The following is a 16,050-nucleotide window of genomic DNA, read 5'->3' on the forward strand; positions in this document are numbered from 1 at the left end:
TTTGAGCAGCTTCCAAACTTCATATCAATGTCTGTAATGCAAGAAGAAGCTGATTTCACAATTGTTCTTCATCAGATAGTGAGAGAAGAATTTCAGAAGGCACTTGGATTGCACGGCAAGCAAGAAACTGAGACGTTTCGAGAGGTCATAAGGGAGGAAGTGGAACAGACATTGAACCCAATCTCTCGTCCTTCAGTTCCCTTTAAAACAGTGAAAACGTCAAGACCCAAGTGACGTTACATTCCTACAATCCCACATGAGGAACCTGTTTGGGCACCAAGGAAGACTGACATCTGGAGGACCCAGGTTAACCAACCAATATGTTAACCAATATGTTTCCACTGCAGATAACCAGGACATTGTCGAGAAAAGAGGTGGATGTTTGATGACACCCACACCAGAAGACAGCAGACTGATCTTAGCTGACGCCAAGTCCAGGACGACGAAGATGAACAAGAAGGTGTGGGTGCAGGTTGATGTAGGTCACCATCGCCACAAGCTAGCTGCTGCAGAGGATACTCCCCAACACACTGATCAAGGTCTCCATGCCATTTAGAAGCTCCAGCTGATCACCTAGTTGCTGAAACCTGGAAAACTAAAGGGTGCGACCTTCCTTGGAGGTGAGGCCACTGAAGAGAAAAATCCTCTGCTGTTGATCACTACAAAAATTATAGGAAACTATGTCAATATCCTTATGGATGGCCAACCAGCCCAAGTTTGTGTGGACTCTGGAGCATCATATTCAGTCATTTCAGAGAAGCACCGTTGCAAGTTGTAGAAAACCACATTCATCAACAACAAAACATTTCTGCTGAAGGTGGCTAATGGGCAATATGTAAAACCTACAGGAAGCTGTACCATTAGTGTGGGTATAAGTGGCCCTTAGAATTCATCATCTTACAAGAGTGTAGTCATGACGTCATTCTCAGATGGGACTTTTTGAAAGCTTCTCAGGCAATTATAGATTGTGGTAGCTCAAATATTACGCTAGACGAGATGAGATACTGTGGACAGGAAGATGCACATCAGAGTGTGTGGAGACTGTGTGTGCTGGATGAAGTGATCATTCTTGCAGTCAGTGCTAGAAAGGTAACTGTCATGCTCAAGCCATGCATCAAACCATGGATCTTGTATTGGAATGTAAGAGAAGCATACCACTGAAGAATAACTTGGTCATCCCAGCCTGTGTCATTTCGTTTAAGAATGGATTCGGTGAATTGTGGATAGTTAACTGTTGCCGAGAACCGCAGATCCTTCCAAGATGCATATGCATAGCAAATCCTGAGCTGTTAACTGAAGAACAGCTGAGCATCATAGAAACTTCCCATGCCAAGTCTGTGGGCGAAATTAGCACTACCACTATGAGACAAATTCTTCTAGCTCACTATCACGAGATCTCACTAAGGAACAACAGAAGAAGCTACTTGCCATTCTCCAAGAGTTCTCTGAATGCTTCAATCCACTACTGAAGAGCAAATTAGACATGCTGATGATGAAACATTGGATTAGCATTGGAGACCATCAACCAATAAGCCAGAGAGGATACCATGTGTCAGCAGAAGAACGTCGGATAATTAATGAAAAGGTAGAGAAAATGGTGAAGAATGACATCATTCAGCCTTCGCAGAGCCCACGGTCATCACCAGAGGTCTTCGTCAGGAGGAAGGATAGCAGTTGGTGCTTTTGTGTTGATTACAGGAAGCTTAATAAGATAATAAAAAAGGATGTTGACGCTATACCATGAATTGACAATACACTAGATTGTCTGAAGGGGGCTAAAATTTTCTCAACCATGGACATGTACTTGGCATATTGGCAAATTGAAGCAGATGAGGCTGATTGTGAGAAAACTGCGCTCATCACCCCTGAGGGCCTGTATGAGTTTAAGGTAAAGCCGTTTCGTTTGTGTAATGCACCAGCAACTTTTGAACAGATGATGGGTAATCTTCTAAGTCACCTGTATTGGAAGATGTGTCTTTGCTATTTAGATGACATTATAGTGTTCTCAGAGACATTTTATGAACATGTAAAAAGACAGAGGGCCATTCTTAAGTGTCTCCAGCAAGGTGGACTGAAACTTAATCTAATAAAATGTCTCTTTGGAGCAAAAGAAATCAAAATACCTGGACACCTTGTGTCAAATGAAGGTATGTGGTCAGATCCAGAAAAGGTGAGATCTATAACGGAATTTCTTATTCCTAAAAGTATTAGAGATGTGAGAAGCTTCCTTGGATTATGTTCTTATTACTGTCATTTTATCAAAGACTTTTGTATCAAAGCCAGGCCACTCCAATAGTTGTTAACTGCTAAATTTATCTGGGGTGGTGCTCAACAAGATTCTTTTGATGTGCTGTGAAAAGCTCTGACGACCGACCCTATACTTGGTTTGTATGATGAGAGAGCACGTACAGAACTACACACAGATGCCAGTGGGTATGGGATCGGTGCTGTTCTGGTGCAAATTTCAGATGGAAAAGAGGTTATAGCCTATGCTTCTAGGGCACTTCGAAAAGTCGAGAGAAAGTACTCAACTACAGAAAGGGAATGTCTTGCTGTGACCTGGGCCACGTGCAAATTTTGACAGTATCTCTGTGGAAGGCCATTCACTTTGTTGGTTGAGAAGTCTTAAGGATCCAACAGGATGACTCACCAGGTGGGCACTATGTCTTCAAGAGTATGACATTACCATAGTGTACAAAAGTGGAAGAAAACACCAAGATGCAAACTGTCTCTCAAGAAACCCTGTGCAAGACCATCAAGACTTTGATGAAAATAGAGACTGTCTTACTGCACACCAGGATCTCTCTGCTGAGCAGAAGAAGGATGCCAATATATCTCAAATTATGCTTGCTTTAAATTGGTCAGAAGATGTGAAAGGACAATTTAAGGTAGTTTTACTTTGCAAGAAAAACTTTGATGCATTTGGAAAGAGGTGGTTACCGTGTTTCCTAAACACATGCACTTAGATGTTCTTCAGAAATTCCATGACACACCTGAGGCTGGACATTTAGGATTTATTGAGACATATGACAGAATCTGCAAGAGATTTTTCTGGGCAGGTTTATTTAGGAGTGTCCGTCACTATGTGTCGCACTGTCGAGAGTGCCAGAGGAGAACAGCAGTTCCTCAGAAACCATCTGGCCATTTCATACTAACTCCACCAGCTGAAATGACTTTCCACAGTGTTGGGATTGACCTCTTCAGATGATTTCCAATAGTGGCAATAGATGGATTATTGTTTGCACTGATTATGTGACATACTATGTCATTACAAAAGCCGTGAAAACAGCTGAGGCATCAGAGGTAACCAAATTCATCGTGGAAGACATTGATTAAAACACGGTGCCCCAAAGCCATTAATTCTGGATCGAGAGAAAGTTTTTCAATCGAATCTTGTGACAGAGGTAAACCGTCAGTGCAACATTACTCATCACATGACGACTGCCTATCACCCACAAATTAACGAACTTACTGAATGCCTTAATAAGACCTTGGGCAACATGCTATCATTGTTTGTCAATGTTGGGCAGGGCAACTGGGATGAGGTGCTACCTTTCATGACATTTGCCTACGACACCACCAAACAAGACATCACAGGATTTATGCCATTTTTCCTGGTGCATGGGCATTGAGGCAACTACGGCAATGGACACTGTGTTTCCGTTACAACCCTGATGACGTGGACGATGACTACAACAGCCAGGTGTTAATCAGAGCTGTGGAAGCTTGGCAGTTAGCTCAACTGCACATGCTGTAGGCTCAGGAAAATGATCGCCAAAGGTATGAGGCGAGCCACCACTCTGTTGTCTACCAGCCTGGTAATCTCGTCTGGATCTTCACTCATGTTCAGAAGGTTGATCCCTCTGAGAAGCTCCTCAGGCGCTACTTTGGACCTTATAAGGTTGTAAGACAGTTGTCTGACGTTACTTACGAAGCTGAAGATTTCGATCCCGACACAAGACAATGAAAGATCAGAGATACGGTCCACATTCTTCAAATGAAGCCCTATAAGGATCCTGCAGCCCAGGGTAAATTCGAATCTCCTGTGACAGGCAACAAGTGGAAAGGTGACAAAGAGTGTAGCAGCAAAAGAAGTTCTAAGAGGATCACTGCCAGGGTGAGCATCAGTCATCGGGAGTTGGAGTACACAGGACTGATGACTTGTTCCCGTACTAGGAGGGTGCAACACTGACACTGTTCGCTTAAGGAGGGAGAAATATTGCAGAAGAAGCTGAGTAGCACCATGGTGTAGTGGTTATGTTACTAAACTGTTGCATGGAGGGTCGTGAGTTCAAAACTCACCTGGACTGTACTGTTTTAATTTCTATATTCGGTTTGAGTGCATTCTAGAAGTATCCATAAATGTCAAGAATCATTGTACTGGAATGTTCTGTAGCTGTATAAATATTGTATGTGTTCTGGCTGGAGGCAGTTCACTCTGTGCTCTTGTATGTGCAAGTGCTGAATAAACCTTTGTTAAATGCAGTTAGTGTTCATCATTCATCTAATTGCACCTTCTTCTACATGGCAATATTAGCTCTTAACAAGTGAATCAACTGGATTAAAATCCTTGTTAGAATACTTCAATAAATACCTCAGATGAAAGCATTTATGGGCCCATTAATTTGAAATCCCACTCTTGCCATTTGTCAGTGCACAAGTGAGGAAAAGACAAACAAACTTCCTCAGCCACACAATATCTTAAATGGTCAAGCATTTGAAATACCTTTTTAGTCATAAAGAATTACTCATGATACATATATGCTAATATTTGAGCACTGTTCCTGAAGGGAGTGTGATTAAACAATAACAAAATATGTTATTGCTGCCTAGTAATCAAGTACAAGTGCAGCAGAGATGTCAACATGAAAAACATCATTTCATAAACTTTTCTATAAATACACCTATCACTACATTATTATATATACATACTATTCTTTCTTGAAAAGCTGAGTTCGCTTTAATTTAAAAGAAATGATATTAACCAAGTAAAGCTCTTGTGCCAAAGACATTACTAAGATGTGCTTACATCTACATGTCCATCATATAATTAAAGGTTAATACGCTTATTCTTTCTGTTAGTGAATGATCGCATGCATGTTACCTATGGTTTCTTGTAGAAATTGTTTCTGCATTGCAATATGCCTTTGACCTCATTCACAAGAATTTTCTTCATGACTGTAACTCAATATTTCTATGAATCTCATTCACACAACAAAATTTTACGTAGAAACTTTATGTCTTAGAGAGGGCATGTTATGTCACACATTCTCAACCAGTGTCTGTGTCTGACGTTGTGTGAGGGAGATGTATAATGAAACAAGCCATCAGAACGCCTTCTTTTATCATTAACAAAGAAATCAGTACCACACCATTTTCTTCACATTTCCAAATTTATACCAAATCAGGTATACAAACAAACACTGACGACTTTGTCAGTGCTAGGAGATATAACATACACCATAACTGAACCAATTTTTTCACATATCAGATAAATATCATATCTCTGTAAAATAATTTCTCTACAATTTCCATATTCATGTTTAGAGGAAAAGGAGAATGGTTTATAACTTTATTTAAATGTTTATTAGTGCATGCAAACTAAAAGCATATTTGCACAACTGCATTTATATTTCTAAATCACATTTATTATACATCAATTCAAAGATTGATTAATGACCAAATTTGACTAGGTAAATTAAAGACGTAAGAATGCCAATTCTTTTTATTTTTTTGGCTATCTGCTTTATTGTAAAAACTAACTACAACTAACCAAACAATTATATAATTCCAAGAATCAAAGTTTTTAAAACAAAGCTGTTGAATTAACTAGTAAATGTGATGTTACCCTAATATCCAAAAGTTTCTGTTTTTGTGTACAAGAAAGGAAAAGTGCTTTGTCAGTGAGTCACTCAGTCAGAGATAAAGACATCAGTGGTGGAAGTAATAGCTTGTTATGCTTTAAAGCTTGGCAATGTTGACAAAAAACTGTTCTTTTATAAATTGTGATGGGTATAGAACAGTAATGAGGAGATGATATTGCTTTTGGAAATAAACAAATGGAAAACATCTTGTGTCCATTTTAATAATTAAATGACCCATCACCCAACTTTCGAAAACAGCTGGAGAAAGGAGAAGAAGATCAGTGCAGCAACCAGATAAGTACCAGAATTCAGATTCTTAAATTGAATGTATTCCTCTTGCCATACAACTACAAGCACTGACACATAAATAGATGTACTGTCATCGTTGTCAGGAGGGCATTCAAATACCTTTTATAAATGAGAGGGGTAAGATCCTTGCTGCAAGGGATTGGGATTGGGAATGGCATAGAGCTGGATTATGATGATTTGGACATCAAGTGGGCGATGGAGCACCACATAAGGAGAGGTGGGAAGTATCTCAGGTAGGATGTCCCTCATTTCAGAGCAATATGCTAGGTAATCGAAGCCCTTGATAGGTAATCAATGCCCTGGCAAAAGCTGTGATTCAGTTGCTCCAGTCATGGTGATACTGGGTGTCAAAGGGGGCACTCCTTTGTGGCTGGTTCTTGGGGGTGGTAGGAGGATTGGGGGTGTGAAGAGAAATGGCGCTGGAGATCAGTCTGCAGACTAGGTCTGGGGGGACAGTGCCTATCTGTGAAGGCCTTAGTGAGACCCTCATCATAATGAGGAAAAGAGTTCTTGTCATTGCAGACACACATCTCTGGGTGGCCAAGCTGCATGGGAGTGGTTTTTTGGTGTGAAAGAGATGATAGTTGTTGAAATGCAGGTACTGTTGGAGGTTAGTGGGTTTAATGTAGACAGAGGTGTGGATGGAGCCATCAGAGAGGAGCAGGTCAACATCTAGGGAGCTAGCACCTGGGTAGAGGAGGACGAGGTGAAGTGGATGGGAGATAAATTGTTGAGGTTGTGAATGGCATAGGAGGGTGCTATTCAGGTGCTCATGGCTGTGGTCAGAGTTGTTTTTTATACCTTCCCTTCAAAGGAGAAGTAGTTGTGGGCTAGGGATAAAGTTAGTAATGTATATGAGAAATGAGGCAATGTGTTTGGAGCCTGACGGACATTGGGAAAGGTAGTTTAATAGCAGTAAGACAATGTCTATGAGTGATTTTGGTGTATAGGGAGGTAGTGTCAACAGTGACAAGTATGGATCAAGAACATAAATGGGTGAGGATGCTGAAGAGTCAGTGAAGAAAATGGTTGGTATCTTTGACATGAGAGGCTAGATTACAGGTAACTAGTTGGAGGTGTTGGTCAATGAGGGCCAGAATTCTTTCAGTTGAGGAACAATAACCAGCTACAATGGTGCATCCAGGATTGTTGGGTTTGTGGATTTTGGAGAGCTTGTAGAAGGTGAGTGTGCAGAGTGTAATAGGTGTGAAGACATCATAGGATTTAGGGGAGAGGTTCTCCAAAGGCCCTAAGGCTTTAAGCAGGGATTAGAGATTGTGTTGGACTTCTGGGATGAGATCACTATGGCAATGTTTATACGTAGAGGAGTCAGACAACTGGCAGTGGCCTTTGCCAGGTAGTCACTGTGATTCATAACAATAGTTGTGAAACCTTTGCCTGCATGTAGAATGATAGATCAGGATTTGTTTTTAGGTTGTGTATGGCTATTATTTCTTCTGTTGAAACGTTTGTGTTCTGAGGAAGGGACACGGGGAGTGATGATGAGGCTAAGTTGGAGGTAAGAAATTCCTGAAAGCTGACCAGCAAGTGGTTCGGTGGGAGGGGGCGGGTGGGGTAGGATCATGGTTGGATGGTGGTATTAAATGGAAAAGGCAGGGTTCAATGTTGGAATTAGGTTGGCATCATTTGGAAATTGGTGGCAAAGACGTGTCTCCATTGCAGTGATCAAGAGAGGGAGAGCACGTGTTTGCCAAGTCCAGCATGGTTAAATTTCAGTGTATGGCTCAAGGTGAGGTCCTTGGATAGGACTGAAACTTCTGTGGGGCTGAGGGATATGGTGGAAAGGTCAGCAAAAGCGTTCTGGGATTGTTTCGGTTGTGGATTTAGTGGAGCATTAGGAGGGGGTTTGAAGGTGTGGCAACTTGGAAAGGTCAGCTAGGCAGGGTCTGGGAGCTATGATGCATTGATAAGGAGGAACACTGTGGATAGCATAGAGGTTGGATAGTGGTAACCTAAGGTGGAAGTAGGATGTCAGCAGGTTGGATAACTTATGGAGCTAGTGCCTGAATGCTCTTCCAGGTGTTGGAGAGCAAGGGATTCAATTTCAGAGATGTGATGTATGAAGCAAGGATTGCAAAGTAGTAGTATATTCCAGATGGAGCTGAGGTGCAATTGTGATGCCTGTGCCATCGAGATGTGTTTATGCAGTTCCAGGTTTGTGAGGGCCAGGGACATGCCCAGATATGTCAAAATACATAAAAATGCACGAAACCATGTAAAGACATGCATTTATATGTTAAAAACATAAGGGAACAGGGGATAAAAGGAACGGATGAGGTGTATGGTGTGTGTGTGTGTGTGTGTGTGTGTGTGTGTGTTGCAATAAAGGGAAGATAGGGGGATGGGGTGTGGCTTAGGTTGATTATTATTATGTCGTGTGACAAGGGCCGCCCATCAGGTAGTCCGCTCGCCTGGAGCAAGTCTTTCGATTTGATGCCACTTCGGCAACTTGCACATTAATAGGGATGAAATGATGATGATTAGGACAACACAACACCCAGTCCCTGAGCAGAGCAAAACTCTGACCCAGCTGGGAATTGAACCTGGCCCCTTAGGATTGACAGTCTGTCGTGCTGACCACTTAGCTACCGGGGGCGGACGCTTAGGTTGATGATCACAAGTCCGTGCGACACAAGCAGGTGTGGAAAATAAAATGCTAAAATATGTCAGGATGGGTGATGAACTGGAATCAATAGCAATAAATATATTTGCAACTATCTTATTTCCCTCCACAAGATAGTACTACTGGAAAATCCCTGCTTCATACATCACATCACTGAAATTGAATCCCTTGCTCTCCAGCACCTGGAAGAGCATTCCAGATACCACCTCCATGTCACACTTTCTGCCTATATCCTGCTGCCACCTTGAGGCACCACTATCCAACCCGTACCTTACCCAGTCTTCCTCCTCATCCAACCATCATAGCCCCTAAATGCTGCCTAGCTGATCTTTTCAATTTGCCACATCCCTGCAAAACACCCTACCAACACTCCACCAAACACAGACCAAAAAGATTCCTGTGAAACTGTTGCTAACCTTTCCACCAAACCCCTCAACGCTACAGAAATTTTAGTCCTACCCAAAGGCCTCACCTTTAGACCTCCACCCAAATTTAATCATGCTGAACATGGTAAAGCCCTACTCTCCTTCACCAGATCCCAGTGATGGAAGCACTTCTTTCCTGTCAGTCTCTTTAGCCAAAACCAACCTAATTCCAACATTGAACCCTGCCTCTCCCAGTTCATCCCACCATCCAACCATGATGCTTGCTCCCTCCCACCTGACCATCCACTGATTACCTTCCAGGGAATCCTTACCCACAACTTAGTGTCGCCATCCTTACCCAGGTCCCTTCCTCATAACACCAACCTTGCAGCAGGAGAAAGAACAGCCACACAAAATCTCAGAACAAATCCTGACTTAATCATCCTACCTGCAGACAAAGATTTCACCATCAATGTTATGAATCACAGTGACTACCTGGGAGAATGCCTCTGCCAGTTATCTGACTCTTTCACTTATAAACTTTGCCATAGTGATCCCATCCCAGAAGACCATCACAAACTCCAATCCCTGCTTAAAGCCTTAAGCAGTCCCAGAATCTCTCCCCATAATCTCTCCTCTGAATTCCTTCCCCTCCTTGTCCATATGACACACTGCAGACCCACTTCCTACATGCTCCAAAATCCACAAACCCAACAATCCTTGATGCCCCATTGTGGCTGACTATTGTGCCCCCACTGAAAGAATTTTGGCCCTCATTGATCAACACCTCTAACCAATTGCCCATAATCTAGCCTCCCATGTCAAAGATACCAACCACTTCCTTCAATGACTCTCCACCATCCACACCCACTTATCTCCTGAATCCCTACTGATCACTGTTGATCATACCTTCCTATACACCAACTTCCCTCATTCCCATGGTCTTACCCCTTTCCCAATGTCCTTCAGACTCCAAACCCACTGCTTCATTCCTCATACATCTTACTAACTTTATCCTAACCCAAAGCTGCTTCTCTTTTGAAGGGAAGATAGACAAACAAAGCCATGGCACTGCCATAGGCACCCATATTCTACCCTCCTATTCTAGCCTGTTTAAGGAGCCATCTAGAGCAGACATTCTTAGCCTCCCAAAATGCCAAACCCCTAGTCTGGTCAGGTTCATTTATGATATCTTCATGATATTGACTCATCCCTTTCACACAAAAAATACTTCCCATAGAGCCTGGCCACTTGGGGATGGCTCATCTGCAGTGACAAACATTCCCTTGCCCAGTATGCTGAGAGTCTCACCAAGGCCTTCACAGAAAGGCACTATCCCTCAGACCTATCCTGTAAACAGATGTTCTATGCCATTTCCCCTCACTCCCCCAATCATTCCACCATTCTCAAGAATGGCCACAAAGGAATGTCCCCCTTCGTCGCTCATTATCATCCCAAGCTGGAAAAACTGAAATGCATCCTTTGCCAAAGCTCTGATTACCTATCATCATGCCCTAAAATGAGGGACAGCCTACCCAAGATCCTTCTCAATTCTAATAAAGTGGCATTCCATCAACCACCCAACCTTCATAACATCCTAGTCCATCGATATCCCACTCCCAATCCCAAACCCCTTGTCACAAGGATCATATCCCCGTGGAAGACCCAAGGGCAATGCAACACCCACCCAGTTCACTACCCAGCACTTCCTATTTCAGTCCTGTCACAGGTTTATTCAACCCCATCTGAGGCCAGGCCATGTATGAAAGCATCCGTGTCATAAACCTGCTCTGCTGCAACCATTCCATAGCTTTTTATATTGGTATGACTACCAACCAGCTGTCCACCAGGATGAATGGCCACCACCAAACTGTGGCCAAGAGCAAAGTAGACCACCCTGTGATACAAAATGCAGTTGAACATAACATTCTTGATTGCAATGGCTGCTTCACTACCCAAGTCATCTGGATCCTTCCTTCTACTACCTATTTTTCTGAACTGTGCAGATGGGAGTTAACCATATAACATATTCTCTTCTTCCATAATTATCCCAGTCTCAACTTGCAGCAACATACTGTCCTCAGACCTTCCACCCAACTCCCTTCCCCTCTGTCCCATTATCTCCTCCCCATTCTTGACTCCCACCCTATACCAAAGTACCTGCAGATCTTTCCCTGCTCCTCTATTTTTTCACTCCTTTTCTTCTCTACCTCCCTGCCCCACAACTTCCTGACACTGCACCTGTTAGCATTCTAGTCCCTGCACACTCTGCCAGGTAGCTTTCCTCTCTCCCCCAACCATATGCTACTAACCCTTCTGCTTAGCTGCCCCCTCCACATTGCTGCTTTGATCCCACTGCCAGAGTTGGTGGTCATATGTGTATGAGGTCTGCTTCCTTCCCTGTGACCACAAGCTTTGTGCAAGTATCTTTTAATTGTGTCTGGCTGCAACTTAATGTGTCACCTTTACAGTCAGTATCAATCTATTTTTTGCATTTAATGCTAACACCTCTGATTAGATGGGGTCCTTCCATCTTCAGTTTCAGATCACTCCAGTAGAACCAATGGATTTAGATAGATGTGTGACACCTCCAAACACCTTGGATGATGATACGCAAAATGTTCAGGCAGTCAGCTGCATTTTATACACTGTTAACACTAGCACCAGCAAATCATATCTCACCAAAGGAGTTTCGTGGTTTCCCAAAAGTTCCTACTAGAAAAACAACTGGGCACTCAAAAGAAAGAAGCATCATATTCACTTCAACACCCGAGATGGTGGATATTGAAGAAAATGCATTTAAGGAAAAGGGTAAAGTTAAAAGAAAAAGAGAAAAGAAGTGTCAAGAGAGTCCACAAGCAGAAAATTAAGCAATTTGAAAGTAAAATGGCTTCAAGTGAAAGATGAGGTGTCAGATGATGAATCAGAGATGAGTTCATCATTAGAGCTTTTTAATTTGAACTGGGATGTCATGATTGGTGAATATTTATTGGTAAACTTTCCAAATGATGTATTTCTTGTAGCTAATGTGATTGAATATGAGATCTCATATGTTGAAAAAAAGCAAAAGCAGGGTTATTATTCCCAGAAGCAGAAGACATAATTTTATACGATAACGCTGGAAGCTGAAGAACTGAATTAATTTTGTGTATCACGTAAGGGCATTGCAATGATTCTGCCTTCAGCAATGCCTATGACTACCAAGAGACTATCAAATTATATTCTATGTCCATCCAATTTTGGTAGTCTTGATGTTCACTGAGCTAAACTTACAGTACCTCAAGGTTTGTAATTGTACTTAGCATATAAATTAATGTTTTATGTGTGAACTCAGCTATTCATGTATAAATAATGTAAAAAGCATAACTGTTTCACTATGTACTATGCACAGTAGGCAGTTAAACATTCAAAGTGTCTTGTTAAAATTCTACCTTCATTTTTTAATTAGTTGCCAAATTATTTTTGTTTTATTCCAAAATATTGCCAACAAATTGTTCATTTAAATAAATACAAACATTTTGTTCTGTAAGAAATAACTAAAACTGTTATTTTTGTTTCACTGTGTGCTATCATCCCCTACAACTTTACACCAATATTTCTTATTTTGGTTCTGTCACTGTTAAAAATGTCAACAACAATATAAAATTCCACAAAATGCAGAGTCTGGTCGTAGATTTTGCACACTAAAAAAGGAGAGGAAAATAGGCTCAAGATTAAAGAAAAAACTACCTTACCTTACATACAAAGCTGTTCAGTTGAAAACGACAGTACCATGAACAAGCCGGGATAAAACAATTGTCTTCTGTTTTCAAATGTGCTCCAAATTCAAAAACTTTCTTTCCATCTCTGTATTGTGGGAAGCTAGTTATTTCTAACTCATCCAGTAACAGCATTATATCATCCTGCCCAGAGTCAACCCATTGGCCACCAACATCAAATGGTTCTTTGCCTCCTCCAGCAACTTTTAGTAGCACTGTCTGCGTCCGTCCCCCGACATCATCTGAAGATAGAACACTGTTTTCTTACTTGCTTAAACATGCCATTAATAACTTGCCAGATATGCTATCAACACAGCTGAAATCTGTAATATTGTTACATGCTCATATTCCTCATAAGCTGTAGTTATTATCTCGGCATCAGCCATTTACACAGAAGCTGCAAGGGGGCATAGCAACTCAACAGACCTCTCTGTTATTTATTTACTCAATGATCCAGTAAATATTTGACCAGTCTTTAAGTGCTACAAACATGTCTGAAACTAAAACACAATTTTTTTCAACTACAAATTATATTATGTAACATTGGGCTATTGTGGAAAGTTTACAAATATAGCATCAAAAGGAGGAATCATTTTGTTTTTCTAGATACTCCCTCACAGAATAGAAACAATGCCCAAAGAAACAATGCCCAAATATGTGGCCTTTTGCAAGTGATTTGAATTTATCCTTACCTGTTATTATTTTGATGTCCCTTGTTAATGCATTATACAATTTGCTACTAGGAAGGAGTATGCCTTTTTGGAATAGTGACATATTTGTCTGCTCTATGTATACATAATTTGTATGTCTTATATATTTGCTATCAACAGATTCATTATGGTAGAATCAAGTGTCACTAATGTTCAATTTTTCTTTTATAATAATTAAATTTTCTAATATGTACAAAGTCTGCCTATATAGCCATGCCCAGTCCGCCTGACTCTCATGCAGAGGATGTGGATTCAAGTCCTGGTACTGCCAGGGATTTCTCCATCGTGGAAGGACTGCTATGGCATGCACTCAGCCCTGTGAGGCCAATAGAGGAGCTGCTTGAATAAGAAGCAGTGGCTCCAAGGTCTGCACAGTTGAAAATGGCAAGGAGATTGGTGTGCTAAACCCATGCCCTTCCATACTGCATCCATATGATGACACTTATTTAAAGTATATAGTCCTGAGATTATTGTATGAGATGCATGTTGTGACTCGCCAATCTTTCAAAGTGCTGCCGTGCAGTTACGCGCGTCCTCTACATGTGGCGCTGTCTGCCAGCCATGCAGCAGCAGCGCCACCTAAGCGGCTAGCCAGCCAGCGGCCGCTAGACTCTGACTCATTTATGATTTGACTGTTAAAGAGTACACACGTCTTACTCTGTTTACTTGATCTGTGACTTTCATGTATTGCGTCTTACTTGAAATATATTTGTTCAGCTTGAAGTTATAACAATTGGCGACGAGGTAGTGATTTTTCTTTTCCATCATTGACCCACATGTTTTCATGGTTACTTTATACCAACTATTGCAAAGTCTCAAAGAACAGCAAACGGTTCTCACAAATGCGTTTCGTGATTTCGTCGCGGCATCAACTGCGGGGCGTCTCTTGTCGTTGTTCCTACCTCCTTTTCCTCCTTACGATGGGATGGCGGAAGACTGGTCTGATTACGAAAAAGGTCTTGGCAGCACTTCTTGGCATTTCATGTTGCGGATGATCAAACATGTAAGTCTCTGTTCCTTTCATGGATTTCACCTCAAATGTATCGGTTGTTGTCACAATTGGCTCCTTTGAAAGATCCTGCGTCTTTGTCCTTTGCTGAAATGTGCTCACTTCTGTCCGTCTATTTTCAAAAGGAAATGCATGTTGTAACCTCTCGTGTTGCCTTTTTTTTGTTGTCAAAAACAACCGAATCAATCCTATTGTACTTGGGCTGCTGAACTTCATGGCCTCAATAGAAAGAGTCAATTTGTTACTGACGTTCACAAACAATTCTATGCCGATTCCATGGTACGGGATGCTATTATCCGATTGGCGTCCAACAAAGAAGTTAGGCAACGTGCCCTTCAGTATGCAAATCCAACCCTAGATAAAGCCCTATCCATCGCTCAGTCTTTTGAAATTTCTCGCACCGCTGGAGCACAAATAGAGGCATGGGGTGATGTCAGGGAAATACAACCTCTGTGCGATGTTGATGAAGCGTGTGGCGTGTCCCTGCCGGCCAGCATGGCCGCAGTATGCTACCAAGCGCAGCCTCAGCCTAACTGTAAACAAACCTCTAAGAAACTGCAGCAAAACCCACGGCAACTTCCTTCATTTCCACAGTGTTACGACACATTCATGAGAAGATTGTCCAAAACGTTGGGTCGTGTATCACAAATGCAAAAAAAAAAAAGGGTCATGTGTCATCCGTTTGCAAATCTGACCCCATACACGACGTTCATGAACATGACGCTGATTCTGATTTTGTGTTGTCTGTCCATTGTACTTCTTCCCTTTCAGGGAAGTTATTCCTCATTGTCCAAATACTTGGTCGAGATGTTCGCATGCAGGTGGATACTGGTTCTGCTGCTACTATCACCAATTCTCAGATGTATCTTCAGTTGGGTTCTCCGCTCCTGTCACCTGTCACTAGGCAATTACGGACTTACAATAAACAAAAGATTTCTCACTTAGGACAATTTGATGCTGAGGTATCTTACAAATCTGTCATTCACACTGTTCCCATATTTGTGGTTGACCATAATAACGTGGAAAATCCTTTTGGTTTTGATGCCTTTCACGTTTTTGGGTTCTCCATTAATGACTGTGTCAATATCGTCTCTGATACCATTCCTTATGCTCAGTTGAATTCCTTGTTGATGACATTTTCGTCCCTTTTTTCTCCTGGGTTAGACTGTGCAAATGACTTTGAAGCTCATGTCACACTCAAACCCACTGCTCGGCCTAAGTTTTTTCAGGCTCGGCCCATTACTGTGGCCCTTCGTGAGCAGGTCAAACAGGAGCTGGATTGTCTCACTGCTTCAGGGGTCTTGCTTCCTGTCACTTCCAGTGAGTGGTCCTCTCCTGTCGTTGTCATTGCTAAGCCAAATGGTGATATTTGTCTCTGTGGCAATTTCAAA

The 16,050-nt window shown here is 41.9% G+C and overlaps 1 protein-coding gene across 1 annotated transcript in view; it reads right to left on the reverse strand.

Annotated features, from left to right (window-relative positions):
• The window catches only part of LOC126355631 (probable flavin-containing monoamine oxidase A), a 268,309-nt gene that overhangs the window by 165,973 nt on the left and 86,286 nt on the right, over nucleotides 1-16,050 (reverse strand). The window contains exon 2 of the mRNA XM_050005996.1: nucleotides 12,917-13,182. Within this exon, the coding sequence (XP_049861953.1) occupies nucleotides 12,917-13,182 (266 nt within the window). The remainder of the gene's footprint in view (nucleotides 1-12,916; nucleotides 13,183-16,050) is intronic.

The sequence above is a fragment of the Schistocerca gregaria genome, chromosome 3 (genome assembly GCF_023897955.1).
Source record: "Schistocerca gregaria isolate iqSchGreg1 chromosome 3, iqSchGreg1.2, whole genome shotgun sequence".
Lineage (NCBI taxonomy): Eukaryota > Metazoa > Arthropoda > Insecta > Orthoptera > Acrididae > Schistocerca > Schistocerca gregaria.